Source organism: Mirounga angustirostris, unplaced genomic scaffold (assembly GCF_029215605.1).
Source record: "Mirounga angustirostris isolate CCGP_5_RB_7025 unplaced genomic scaffold, mMirAng1.0.hap1 SCAF_16, whole genome shotgun sequence".
Lineage (NCBI taxonomy): Eukaryota > Metazoa > Chordata > Mammalia > Carnivora > Phocidae > Mirounga > Mirounga angustirostris.
This window is the reverse complement of record NW_026991724.1, coordinates 46,893,327-46,907,414: the sequence shown is the minus strand read 5'-3', so window position 1 is coordinate 46,907,414 and position 14,088 is coordinate 46,893,327. Positions and strand designations below refer to the sequence as shown.

The 14,088-nt window shown below is 50.0% G+C and overlaps 1 protein-coding gene across 1 annotated transcript; it reads left to right on the top strand.

The window, feature by feature from the left end:
* The first annotated feature begins 2,778 nt into the window (after positions 1 to 2,778).
* Positions 2,779 to 13,985, top strand: FBL (fibrillarin). Its single transcript, XM_064581201.1, has 9 exons — positions 2,779 to 2,921; positions 8,743 to 8,892; positions 9,007 to 9,108; positions 9,197 to 9,291; positions 10,265 to 10,435; positions 11,320 to 11,452; positions 12,497 to 12,609; positions 13,606 to 13,751; positions 13,861 to 13,985. Exons 1-9 carry the CDS (start codon positions 2,912 to 2,914, stop codon positions 13,883 to 13,885), a joined length of 945 nt encoding a protein of 314 aa, XP_064437271.1. The 5' UTR covers positions 2,779 to 2,911; the 3' UTR covers positions 13,886 to 13,985.
* Positions 13,986 to 14,088: the final 103 nt, after the last annotated feature.

The following is a 14,088-nucleotide window of genomic DNA, read 5'->3' as shown; positions in this document are numbered from 1 at the left end:
GACGCGTTCCTGCTTGCTTCTTTCCTTCCTAGCATTTATTACACTTTAAAATTACTTTTATTTGAATTTCTGCCCAATTAGAAGTAACTCAAAGGCAGAGACTACATCTGCCTCATTCACCACTTTATTCCCAGCACCTAGCACATAGTAGATGCTCAGTACATATTTATTGAATGAATAAATGGCCAATGATTAACCTGGAGGAAAGATTTGCAACATACGTAGTAAAGGCTTATATCCACAATATGTAGAGAGCTCCTTCAAATCAATAAGTCTGATTAGGAAAAAAAAATGAGTGGAGGATATACACAGGCAATTGACAGAAAAAGAAATGTACATTGTTGAATAATTCAATATGTCAGGGTATTCATCTATAGTATTTCTGAGCTTCACAACAATGCTGCAATTAAAAAAAAAGACAATTCAGATGTCCATCAGTAGGGAAGTAGTTGATCTACATGATGGACAACTCTGCAGATGAAGGTAAAATAAGGCGTATTTGTATACACTGTACTGTGCTGATCTCCAGGATATGTTATGAAGTGAAGAAAGCAAGGTGGGAATAGGGTACATAGTGAAAGAGACGTAAGGGTCACAGGGGGGCTTTTAGAGTACTGGTAATGTTCTATTTGTGGGTTGGGTGGTGGTGGTATGGATTCTTTCCTTTGTGATAACTCGTAAAGCTGTACAGTTGCATGCACTTTTCTGTAAGCATGTCGTACTTTTAAAAAAGTTTTAAAATGGGGGCGCCTGGGTGGCTCAGTTGGTTAAGCGACTGCCTTCGGCTCAGGTCATGATCCTGGAGTCCCGGGATCGAGTCCCGCATCGGGACTCCCTGTTTGGCAGGGAGTCTGCTTCTCCCTCTCCCACTCCCCGTTTGTGTTCCCTCTCTCGTTTGTGTTCCCTCTCTCGCTGTGTCTTTCTCTGTCAAATAAATAAATAAAATCTTTAAAAAAAAAAGTTTTAAAATGAATAAAATCATAATCTCTGAAAATTCTTAGCCAGTGTGTGTGTTTGTGTGTGTGAGAGAGAGAGAGAGAACAACCAAATGAAGCACTCACTCTGGGCCAGGCCTTGTTCTAGGTACTGGGTGATACAGCAATGAATGGAACAGACCAGTGCATTCTCCTGGAGGTTTTTAGTAATTTCTCATAGTAGCACTTGTTTTGCTTTGTGGAATGAATATGAGGCTAAATATTAATATTATAAAACTACAAGGCACAAAATTCCCAATACTTATGCAGAATCTGCTCACTCCTCCCTCCTTGCTCTGCCTGCACCCTGATCTTATCCATCCTTGTCTGCTACCTGATTCACTGCAGCAGCCTCCTTCTTGGTCTTCCTGCTCTCACCGTCACTCCCACACTCTGTTTCCCACCTGCAGACAGAGTGCTCCCATGTCAGATCACAGCCCTTCTCTGTTCAAGAACCTTCCATAGCTCCAGCTCATTCAGAGTAAAAGCCCAAGTCCTCCCCGTGGCACACAAGACCCCACACAATTTTCCCTGCTCTCATCTCCTTCCATTCAGCCTGCTAACTCTGCCCCAACCACACCCCTCACTGCTTCTCGACCCTCCATACTTTCCCTGCCCCAGGCCCTTTGCACATATAATCCTCACTACCTAGAACTTTCTTTCCCCAGATAGGTGCATACCTCACTCCTCACCTCTTTTAGCTCTGCCCACGTCACCTGATGCATTCTTTGACCACGGATTAAGAAATGTCACCCCTCGGGGCGCCTGGGTGGCTCAGTCGTTAAGCGTCTGCCTTCGGCTCAGGTCATGATCCCAGGATCCTGGGATCGAGCCCCGCATCGGGCTCCCTGCTCCGCGGGAAGCCTGCTTCTCCCTCTCCCACTCCCCCTGCTTGTGTTCCCTCTCTCGCTGTGTCTCTCTGTCAAAATAAATAAATAAAATCTTAAAAAAAAAAAAATGTCACCCCTCCTCCAACAGTCCTATCTTCCTTCCCTGCTGTTATTTTCTCCAAAGCACTTTTATTGCCTTCTAATATCTTGGTTGGTATCTGTTTCTCCCACTAGAAGATGAACTCCGGAAGGGTGGGGATTTGCATGTGTTGTTCATTGCTATATTCTCAGCGCATAGAACAGTGCTCGGTGCATTTATTTAGCTTATCAAGTGCATGAACGCGAGCCCAGAGTCTTCCCTGTTCTTAGGGAGGGAATGGGTCAGGGAAAGCTTTTGGGTGTAGAGGGGACCTTAGGAAGTTAATTAGAAACAGTGAAGAGATGCGGTGCCTGGGTGGTTCCGCTCATGATCCCAGGGTCCTGGGACCAAGCCCCACATCGGGCTCCCTGCTCAGCCGGGAGCCTGCTTCTCCTTCTCCCTCTGCCGCTCCCCCCTGCTTGTGCTTTCTCTGTCAAGTAAATAAATAAAATCTTTAAAAAAGAAAGAAAGAAAGAAAGAAAAGAAAGAAAAGAAAGAAAGAAAGAAAGAAAGAAAGAAAGAAAGAAAGAAAGAAAGAAAGAAAGAAAGAAAGAAAGAAAGAAAGAAAGAAAGAAAGAAAGAAAAAGAAAAAGAAAAAAGAAATAGAGAAGACGGGAAGAGGGCACAGGGCGTGCGAAGGCCTGCTGATGAGCCCTGATTACCGGGAGGCTTGCACCCAGTTAAGAGGCAGCGGGAAGCGCGATCACCATAGCGACCGCGGCGCGAGCAGCGCGTAAAGACAACACCAAAGCGACCGAGGGGGGCGGTGCCCCGAGAGGCCTGCGAAGCCCAGCTTACAGCGCGCGCGCCCGGCCGCGGCCGCAGCCGCGGCTCCGAGGGGCGGGGTTGCGAAGTTGCGTCACGCGCCGTACGTCGCCGCGCGTGCGCTCCTTTCCACGTGCGAAAGCACAGGGCTCGTGTAGTCTGGGACGCCGCAGAGTCCTGAGCCGGGGAGCTGAGCTCTCACCATGAAGCCAGGTGCAGGCCGGGGTTGGGGTCCGGGGTCGGGGACTGGGCCCGTCGGGAATCGGGGTGCCAGACCGGAGTCGGAGGGGCGGGGCCTAGGGGCCGGGGATCCGGTCCCTTGTGGGGTCGGCGTCCTGGTTCGGGTCTCCTGTGGAAAGAGGGGCTCGGTTCCGCCCTGTGATGGATGCTGAGCCCGGGGTTCGGGTTCCTGGTCTGGAGGTCTGTGGCCGGCTTCGGGGGTTACGGTCGTGAGTCGAGGGTCTTGGGCCTGGAATGGGGGTTCCTGAACTAGGATTCATCTCATTGAGACCGTCATTAGGGGTCTTGGTTATTGGGCTGGGGTTGGCAGTCGGGAACACTGACCCAGAGTCTGGATCCAGGCATCTGGGGGCTTGGATCTCAGGCTGTGGGATTTGGGGATAATGTCCTGGTTCACAGGTGAAGAGTCCCTGTTTGGGGTCGGAGAGGACCCTCGTTTGCCTCCCGTATCACTGCCGCAATGACCGTCCCCTCAGCTCCCAGACCAGGCTTCTCAGAGAGGGCCCAAGTGAATGAGGACTCCCGGTTTGACAGTGTGTGGCCTTCTCTGTCCCACTTTCCCGCTCTCTACTCTCCGGAGAGGCGGGTCTCTGAGGTTTGAGTGATCGTGATTCTCAAGTCGCGGTGAGATGAACCTTCACAAGCCCAAGATAGGCTTAGCATGGGGTGGGGGAGGGAGATAGTCACAGGACATGAGTGATTTTATTCATTTGATTTTCCCCGAGATTCTGATGAAGCCACCCCACCTCCCTCGTGGCAGATTGATGAGAGTCCTGGCTTTGACCTCAGAAAGGTCTTGGTTCAAAGTTTCAGTACTAGCTTTGCTACTTAAGCTACTGTGTGACCTTGGGCAAGTGGCTTTACCCTCTGAGTCTGTTTTCTCATCAGTAAAATGGCTCCCGGTTATAATTTAGCAAGATCATGTTAAGAAAAAATAGTATATTGTGGTAATCTTTTTGCAGTATGTAAGTGTACAAATCAACAGTAGCCTTACACGATGTTAAGTGTCAGTTGTATCTCAAGAAAGCTGGGGGGAAAAATAGCACAGGGCTTAACATAGTAGTATTGTCTCTAATTGTTAGCTTTATGGTTCTTCTCAAGAGGAACAAAATTAGGGTCTTTCTCCCTGATGTCTCAGGTCTTTCTAAATCAGGCCATCAGGTCGTGCCTCTCCCCACAACTTGCTCCGCTATCGTTTGGGGAAATCTTCCCACTATGACCCGTAAGGTCTGTTTCTTAGTGCAGGTCTTCGTTTTTCTTCCGTTTTCTTTTCCCTCCATGTGTGGAGAGATGGGGTCATCTGGTTGGGGGGGACTGGGTTTGTGGATCTACGTATCCCCTCCCAAACTCCCTTTTTCTTCAGCATTTGGAGATCTGTTGAAATGGGCGGGGGGGGGGGGGGGGCTGGTGCTGGACTGTGTATCTCCATCAGACCCCGGCATGCCTGCAGGCACCCTATAGTCTGATTCCCCCAGAAATGGAGGATACACCTTCCTCCCAACCCTTCCCTCATTGTATTAGGATATAAAGTTGCAGAAGTTGTTAAAAGAGTCCGTTCTCCCCTACGGATTTTTTTTTTTTTTTTTTTTGCGAGAGAGAGAATGAGAGACAGAAAGCATGAGAGGGAGGAGGGTCAGAGGGAGAAGCAGACTCCCTGCTGAGCAGGGAGCCTGATGTGGGACTCGATCCTGGGACTCCAGGATCATGACCTGAGCCGAAGGCAGTTGCTTAACCCAACTGAGCCACCCAGGCGCCCCTCCCCTAAGGATTTGAGTCTGAGAGAAGCAGCCTTGGGGAGATTGTGAGCAGGTACATGATGGAGTCTGATGGATGCATTTATTTTTTTTATTTTTTAATATTTTTTTCAAAGATTTTATTTATTTGACAGAAAGAGAGAGAGAGCAAGAGCAGGAACACAAGCAGGGGGAGTGGGAGAGGGAGAAGCAGGCTTCCTGCAGAGCAGGGAGCCCAATGCAGGGCTCGATCCCAGGACCCTGGGATCATGACCTGAGCGGAAGGCAGACGCCCAAGGACTGAGCCATGCAGGCGCCCCTGATGGATGCATTTAAAGGATCCTTCTGGCTTGTGTGTGTAAAGGACTTCAGGGGAGCAGAAGTGGAAGCAGGTGCATCAGTGGGAAGCTTGTTGCCGTGATCTGGGAGGAGGTGACGTGGCTTGGACCAGGGTGGTAGCAGTGGACCCGCCTGACACATTGTCATGGTTTGGAAATGTATTTTGAAGATAGAGCCAGCAGCCAGCAGCTTGTATGTGGGTATAAGAGAGGGGTCAAGGATCCCTCAGGGTTTGGGCTTGTGTAACCGGAAGGATAGAGTGTCCAGTTTTTGAGATGGGGAAGACTGTGGGAGGAGAGCAGGGTTTAAACCAGGGAGTCCGTGGAACCTCCTCCCAAAACTTCTGGAAAAGTGTGTGTGAATATGTAGTTTCCCTGAGGAGTGGGTACTTTTAGTACATTGTTGTAAGCTCCCCAGGACCTGAAGTGAATTAAGATATGTTTTGAGTACCTGGGCCTGAAAGTTTACACTCATGTCCCCGGTGCCCCCTGCCATGGCCACACTGCTCGGATCTCTGTTCCATCAGGCCTTGGTTGAGAGTCTCTTAGGCCTAGTGGTGTCTCCCCTAAGAGGGAGGGCAGGGGGACTCTCCCTCCCCTCATTTTAATACTCATATTCAAACTGTGTGCCAGGAAGTGTGTTGAGGGAAGTGCTTTGTGTGTCTTAAGTCATTTATTCTTTCCAGCTCTGTGTGGTGGGCACTGTGTTATCACCGTATCTCTGTCTTACAGATAAAGTTTTGCAAGATTCCCATGAACCTTCCTTACTCTCCAGGGTCGGGAGTGGCATCTCCATCACCCTGTATGGGACGCATGAACTGCTTGAGGGGAGGGGACCACGGCTCTGGTCACCACGTCATCACCTGCTTCCTGAATGAACAGAGAGGGTGCTTTTTTCCCCCTGAGGCAGAACCCAGGGGTTTAAGTCATCAGCAGACAGCTCAGCTCACTTAATATTTATTGAGCCCACACTTGTGCCGAGTGTTGTGCATGGTGCTGGGGATGCAGTGTGACCAAAACGATTCAAACATCCGGTCCCTGGGGCGCCTGGGTGGCTCAGTCGTTAAGTGTCTGCCTTCAGCTCAGGTCATGATCCCGGGGGATTGAGCCCCGCATTGGGTTCCCTGCTTGCCGGGAGGCCTGCTTCTCCCTCTCCCGCTCCCCCTGCTGTGTTCCCTCTCTCGCTCTGTCTGTCTCTGTCAAATAAATAAACAAAATCTTTAAAAACTAAAAAAAAAAAAAAAAAACAACCCCACATCCCAGTCCCTTGGGGCCTTGAATCTGGTGCCGGAATCAGGCAGTAATAAAATAAAAAAGTGCCACGTGTGATGATTGATAGGAAAAAACAAGAAAGCCAGGTAAAGGGTAGGGAGCCCAAAGGCCCTTCTGAAGAAGGATCGTTTCATCCAAGACCTAAGTGCGGTGAGGAAGTGGGTGAGCCCAGCAAATGTCTCAAGCCAGGCAGTGGGAACAGCAGGTATAAAAAGGTTTAGAAGCTGGAGAAGGAGTTTGAGGAGGAAGAGCATGAGGCCTGACATAGAAAGAGTGAGGTCATAAAAGTCAGCGGAAGCCAGAGCCGTGTGATGGTGGTTCTTACTTCAGGCTGCACATTTAGAATCGCCTGGGCAACTTTATTTTTTTTTTTAAGATTTTTTTTTTTTTAATTTATTTATTTGAGAGAGATAGAGAGCATGAGAGGAGGGAGGCTCAGAGAGAGAAGCAGACTCCCTGCCGAGCAGGGAGCCCGATGCGGGACTCGATCCTGGGACTCCAGGATCGTGACCTGAGCCGAAGGCAGTCGCCTAACCAACTGAGCCACCCAGGCACCCTCGCCTGGGCAACTTTAAAGAGCCTTATGCTTGGGCTCTAGGGATTAGTCAAAGGTGAGATCCACTGATTTCGAGCTTTGGAAGCCAGAGAAAGGAGTTTTGGTTGCATTTTCAATGTGATGGAAAACCATTGAAGGGATTTAGGCAGGGGGATGAAGAGATCCAATTTTGTGGTTTGGAAAAGGTCAATCACTAGCTGCCGTGTGGACAGGAGACTGTAGAGGGAGTAAGGGAGTTAAGGTAGACAGCTCTTCAGGAGTTCTGAAACTTAATTTATAACACTTAAATTAGTAATAACGGTGAAAAGTTCTACATTTTTATTGTTTAAAAAAATTTTTTTAAAGATTTTATTTATTTGAGAGAGTGCACAAGAGCTGGGGGGGTGGTTAGGAACAGAGGCAGAGGGAGAAGCAGACTCCCCTCCAAGCACGGAGCCTGATACAGGGCTTGATCTCAGGACCCCAAGATCATGACCCAAGCTGAAGACAGCCACTTAACCGACTGAGCCACCCAGGCGCCCCTACATTTTCATCTTTAACGCCATTACAATGCGTGAAGCTTTCATAACGCGTGAATATAGTAACGCACCTTTACAATAACTCTGGGGGCGCCTGGGTGGCTTAGTCATTAAGCGTCTGCCTTCGGCTCAGGTCATGGTCCCAGGGTCCTGGAATCGAGCCCCGCATCGGGCTCCCTGCTCGACGTAGGGACGTAGGTTCCCTCTGCCTTGCATACTGCCTGCTTCTCCCTCTCCCACTCCCCCTGCTTGTGTTCCCTCTCTCGCTGTCTCTAAATAAATAAAATCTTTAAAAACAAACAAACAAAAAAACTCTGGCAAGTTTACTATTGAATAGTTGACATCATGTGAGATCATTTTAAGGCATCACTAATTTTCACACTATTGTTTTATAACTCGTGATTTGCTGAAAGTACTGCGGAGCTTAGGACACTGGTACAGAAAAGTCAGATACTGAATCTGTTGGCATCAGAATTCCATCTCCTTCCACCATTGTTACGTGCTCAGTGAACAGGTTTGCCGTGACCTGAGGTGATGAAAATCAAGTCTCCTTGAATCTTTTTTTTTTCCCTTCAACTTTCAGTCCCATTGACAAGCCCTAAATGGCTTATGCACAGTCACTCATCCATAAAGGTCAGTTCGATTTTTCATTCTTGTTTTTTTCCTCCCTGAGCTAGGAGAGACTTCTGCAAGTTTGCGAGCAGGGAGATCGGGTAGCAGGAAAGACATCATGCCCACCTCTCCTCTGTTTGTGGGTTGGCCCTTTGCTTCCAGACCCAAGTTCAGGAGTGGGAGGGCATGGAAATGTTCCCAGGGTCTGGGGGACCCTACTGCCATGATGTGCACATACACGTGGTGTTTTCGCCTCTTCACACTAACACTGAAAATAGAGTGGATTCTGCAAATCTGCTGTCTGACCAACAAAAGCAGAACGTTGCCAGTAACCTACATCTACTTAGGTATTTCCAGCCCCCCCCCCCCCCCCCCCCCCCGACCCAAATCCCCAGTGTTGTGAGTTTTGCATTATCATCCCCTTGCCTCTTCCGGGGGGGGGGGGGGGGGGGCGTGGCAGGTGGGTTACAGCATGACATTGTTTAATTTCAGTTGTTGCTGAACTTTATAAAAGATACTGTGTTGGATGTGGTTTTCTTCAACTTGCTTTTGCACTTAACATTATGACTCTAGGATCTGTTTACCTGTTGTATGTAACTGTAGATCCTTGTCATTGTTGCTTATTCTGCCCATGCTGCTGACGGACGTCTGGGTTAGTCCTGATTTTTCTGCTGTTGTGGATATTGTGGACACCGCCCGGTGTGACTTTGAGACATGACTTCTCAAACCTCATTGCTCTGATTCCCCTTTCTGTGGCCGCTACAGGTTTCAGCCCCCGTGGGGGCGGCTTCGGTGGCCGAGGGGGCTTTGGTGACCGTGGTGGTCGTGGTGGAGGCCGAGGAGGCTTTGGCGGGGGCAGAGGTCGTGGTGGCGGCTTTAGGGGCCGAGGCCGAGGAGGAGGAGGAGGACGAGGTGGTGAGTGACGTTGAGGGGTGGGGGGAAATGATCAGGAGGCTTTGCCTGGGCTTCGGGCTCGGGGAGGGAAGAGATCATGGGATCTCCCTCTCTCACTGCCTCTCTGCCTTGTAGGTGGAGGTTTCCAGTCTGGTGGCAACCGGGGTCGTGGTCGGGGAGGGAAAAGAGGAAACCAGTCAGGGAAGAATGTGATGGTGGAACCTCATCGGCATGAAGGTGAGTGAGGAGGGCCTGGAGCGGCTGAGGGTGGGGTGGGGTGGGGTGCAGCCCAGAGTCTTCACCCTGTGCTGGTCTCCTCGCTTAGGTGTCTTCATTTGTCGAGGAAAGGAAGATGCACTTGTCACCAAGAATCTGGTCCCTGGAGAATCAGTTTATGGAGAGAAGAGAGTCTCAATTGCGGTGAGACCAGGGCCCCAGCTAACAGGGTAGCCAGCAGTCTGGTCTCCCTGACCCCACCACGTGTCCTACACATGCCAGCCGGGGGGGGTCATCTTAATACATAATACATAAGTCAGATCCCCATTGCCTTCAGGTCCTCAGTGTGGCCCAGGAGACCCTGCACAGTCCAGCTCCCCCTCCCTACCCCCTGACCTAGTATCTTCCAGCCATAGAGACCTTGCTCTTCCCTCTGCCTTGCATACTGCTCTCCCAGCTGTGTGTGGGGCTCGTTCCCTTTCTCACAGGGCCACCTTGCACCACCCAGTCTGTCAGAAGCGGCCCTCACTGCCCACACTCTGCCCTACTATCCTGTGTCATTTTCTTTATGGCCAAGCACATTCCTGCATGGGGCTTTCTGCTGCCTTTCCTACTGCCTCAAATGCCCTTCCCCAGGTAACTTGCTTGGCCCCCACCTCCTTCGGGTCTACTGCAAATGTCTCCTTCTGGGCTCTTCCCTGGCTACCCTGTCTCATTTTCCCATGTTCCTCAGCCCATCCCCCCTACTTCATGTCCTCCTTCCTTGGTCTTTGCCTTAGCAGCTGTCACTGGCCACAGCACCACATGTGTTAGTTCAGTGTATACTTACTCCCTGAGGACAAGGGTCTTGGTCTCATTCACTGTGCATCCCTAGTGCCTGGCATAGGGTCTGACCCACAGTATATGCTGCACAGCGAATGTTTGGTGAATGAACGCACAGGTCTTGCTGGTAACGGGCATGATCTTTTATCTCTGTGTTTATTGTCTGTCCCTGCCCCTTCCACCTGGGTCAGTAACCTCCATGAGAGGGCGGATACTGCATCTGTCCTGGTCACCAATGTGCACCTGTGTTCATTTCTTGAACAATGAACAAGCGCCCAGGGCCCTATGGCTAAGGGCCGTGGGGTCGAGCAGAAAAGCCTGGCACTGACTTCCCTCCCCATCTCTCCCGGCCCAGGAGGGAGACGACAAAATCGAGTACCGTGCCTGGAACCCCTTCCGCTCCAAGCTGGCAGCAGCAATCCTGGGCGGCGTGGATCAGATCCATATCAAGCCAGGGGCCAAGGTGCTCTACCTTGGGGCTGCATCAGGCACCACTGTCTCCCACGTCTCTGACATCGTAGGCCCGGTGAGTGGATGGAGGGGAGGGAGGGGCGAGTAAGGGCAGGTGGTGAGGTGGAAGGGAGGGAGAGGCTGCCTCTCAACAAGCCTGCAGTCATTGGCCCTGGCTGCTTCCCTGCACCGTGTGGCTTGGGGCTAGGCCCTTCCTTCAGAGTGCTTGTGGTAGAAGGAGCAGCTTCAAGCATCTGGTCTCCAAAGCCTCATTTGGTCTCACTCCTGAGGTCTTGGTCTAGAGGGAAGGGATAGGTGTGTTGGAGTAAGTGCAGTTAGAGGGGCCTAGGGTAGAGACTGTTGGATTTGGTGGCCCTCTTTAAAAATGTATGCCTCCAAATCTGGTCTTCTGGTTTCTCTGAAAAGAACAGATGTCAGTTTCTGGTCCTGCATTTCTGTGTCGCTGTGCAGGCTCCCTGGTTAGCGGGCCCCCACACATCTCACTTCAGGACCCCCAGCTCCTCCACATGACCGTAGGCTGTGTCATTTAGTGGTTACAAATCCCAGGCTCTGGTGTGGGCATTTAACAGGGAGGTGGCTTTTGGCAAGTTACTTAAACTCTCTGAGCCTCCGTTTACCACCCTGGAAAATCAGGTTGCTGTGAAGAGAAATGAGTGAATTTCTGTAAAGTACTTAGAGCAGTGCCTGGCCCATTGTAAGTATTCTTAGCTGTTAGGACTTCATCGCTGTGCCCTGGCTTCCTGGTTTGAAGACTGTATTGGGGGACTGGGCTCTCAGATCAAGTGCAGAGGGACTGAATAACCCTTGGCAACAATAGTTGTCAAACGAAAGAGTTTTGATTTGGGGATTTGAATGGATGCTTCATGTAGTGTTTGGGCCCAAAGTAGGTGTTCCATCTAAGAACTGGTATCGGTGTTTTTATTACTTGATTTCTTTTAGGACGGTCTAGTCTATGCAGTTGAGTTCTCCCACCGCTCTGGCCGTGACCTCATTAACTTGGCCAAGAAGAGGACCAACATTATTCCTGTTATTGAGGATGCTCGGCACCCACACAAATACCGCATGCTCATCGGTGAGGGGTCTAGGGGTTGGCTCTGGTTGTGTAGGCCAGGCCACTCCAGGTTTCCTGGAAGAGGTAGCCAGAGCCCTGATCGGAATGGAATCACAGTGGATGAGCAGGCCTCCTGAGTCTGTAGGAAGGAAGAGGGTGAGGGGAGCCAGGTGAGGTCGTGGAGCTTGGGTGTCTGGCACCCCGGAGAGGTGGACCTCCTTTCCTTCGATCTCTCTTGCCCCTCTCCCTGGGTGCTCCCATACATCCTGCCTACCTCTAAAACATGGTACTTTTTATGCTGCCGCTGGCTTATGTATAACAGCCCCCTTCAGAGGTCCTCCTCCTCATCATCTGGGGCGATCATAACCCAGAAAGCACAAACTGAGTGTGGTCTGGCCCAGAGGGGCCCATTATGAATATTACTGTGTTTTAAAAAAAAAAAATTTGGAAGTATAATGTAAAACTGGAATTCCTTATAAACCACCCTCAGAGGTAACCAGTATGAGCAATTTCATGTCTGCTTTTCCCAATTTAAAAAAGTCAGTTTTCATTATGCCATGTTTTTGTTTGTTTTATTCAGTCACACTGGCTTAAAAATAGTAATACTTCACATGCTGCTGATTCTGAGTTGTTTTTTTTCCCCATGCATTCATACCATACCCTTTTGTCCTCCAACTTATTTTCCTTTGACAATCCCACAGACACTCTTGCCTGTAAGTGCTCACCTTTACTTGCTTTTTTTGATGACGTGTCTGTCTCCCCCCAGACCTGGGAGCGTCTCGAGGGCAGGGTCCGGGTCTGACTCGTCTCTCTGTCCCCCACACCCGGCCCAGGGCTGGCCACAGAGTAGGTGGCAATCATGGTTTACAAGAGGAATGAATGGATGGTGTGATTGGGTTTTGGACCCATCCTGGGGACACTGTGGAGGGAGGGAATCAATGGGGGAAGGGAGACTGGAAGCAGGAAGACTGCCAGAAACCTGCTGGTGATGGGGCGCAGGCCTCATGGGAGGAGCTGGGAAGATGGGGTGGATCCAGCTTGTAACTGCCACTTCTTTCTCCCTAGCAATGGTGGATGTGATCTTTGCCGATGTGGCCCAGCCAGACCAGACCCGGATTGTAGCCCTGAATGCCCACACTTTCCTTCGTAACGGAGGACACTTTGTGATTTCTATTAAGGTGCGGGGCTTAGAGAAGTCTAAGATGGGATGGTAGTACTTTCTTTGTAACTGCCAAGCAGCTAGTCAAAAACAAGGGGGCCTCCATCCTCCTAATGCAGGCAGTCTATTCCCAGCCTATCTATCCCTGCCCCCCCACCCCTAGTCAAATAGGACATGATGAAAAATGTCTACATAACTAAAAAGACTTCGGTTTTAAATAGGCAGTAGAATGATCAGTAGTGGTCAGGTGCATGATCGCTGAGTTGACCATTTGAGTTTGAATTCCAGCTTGCTCTGACTCATCAAGTTACCTAACCTGTGTGCTTGTTTCTTCACCTGTCAAGTAGAAATATTAGTTGTATCTCTTTTAGTGTTGATGTAAGCATTAAATTTATCAATAAGTAGTGTTTAGAATAAAGCCTGGTACAAAATAAATTTTAGATGAATGCTAGATGCATTTCAAAAAACGTTTTATTTTGAAATAAAGATTTTCAGCCAGATTCACCATTTGTTAGCCTTTTGCTACATTTGTTTTAGTATTCTCAGCATTATTATTATTATTTTTTAAAGATTTTATTTATTTATTCATGAGAGACAGAGAGAGAGAGAGAAGCAGAGGGAGAAGCAGGCTCCCCAAGCGGCAGGGAGCCCGATGCGGGACTCGATCCCAGGACCCTGCGATCATGACCTGAGCCGAAGGCAGACGCTTAACCGTCTGAGCCACCCAGGCGCCCTATTCTCAGCATAATTACATTGTTAAAGAAGAAGTGGGCGGGGGGAACCCTGGGTGTAAAATTGAAACACTGGCTTTAAGATAAATAGGTCTCTGTTGAAGTCTTCCTGTTCCAAATCCAAACCAAACTGAAAACTTCTCTAATGAAGTCTTTCCCTACATTTCCAAAACCTGAGTTTCACCGAGTTTGCAGTGAAAACAAATAACCTGTGATTTGAAGAGCAGAAAACAGGGACAACAGCCCAAAGCCTTGCGGCAAGCTCCCAGTTCTCTCTTCTGCAGGCCAACTGCATTGACTCCACGGCGTCTGCTGAGGCTGTGTTTGCCTCTGAAGTGAAGAAGATGCAGCAGGAGAACATGAAGCCCCAGGAGCAGTTGACCTTAGAGCCGTATGAGAGAGACCACGCGGTGGTGGTGGGTGTGTACAGGTGAGCAGGGGCGGGCAGCCCACCCAGACAGAGCCCTGCGGCTCAGCACTTGGTAGGAGTGCCCCGGATGGCGGCAAGCTCTGAATCCCCCCTCTCCTTCCTCTCACAGGCCACCTCCCAAGGTGAAGAACTGAAGCCGCGCGCCATCGGGATTGCCAAGAGGTTGTGTTGCTACTGTTTCACGCGTGTTTTTCTATTAAAAGACTCATCCAGGGGCACCTGGGTGGCACAGTCGCTTAAGCGTGGACCTCTTGATCTCAGCGCAGGTCTTGATCTCAGGGTTGTGAGTTCAAGCCCAGCCTACCGAAAAACAAAAATTCCATCCATCACTCCTGGG

What these genes read in the sequence shown, in the direction of transcription:
- FBL (XM_064581201.1), top strand. An exon ending in TCTCTGACATCGTAGGCCCG is followed by an intron (nt 10,436 to 11,319) that starts GTGAGTGGATGG and finishes GATTTCTTTTAG; the next exon opens with GACGGTCTAGTCTATGCAGT. An exon ending in CAAATACCGCATGCTCATCG is followed by an intron (nt 11,453 to 12,496) that starts GTGAGGGGTCTA and finishes CTTTCTCCCTAG; the next exon opens with CAATGGTGGATGTGATCTTT.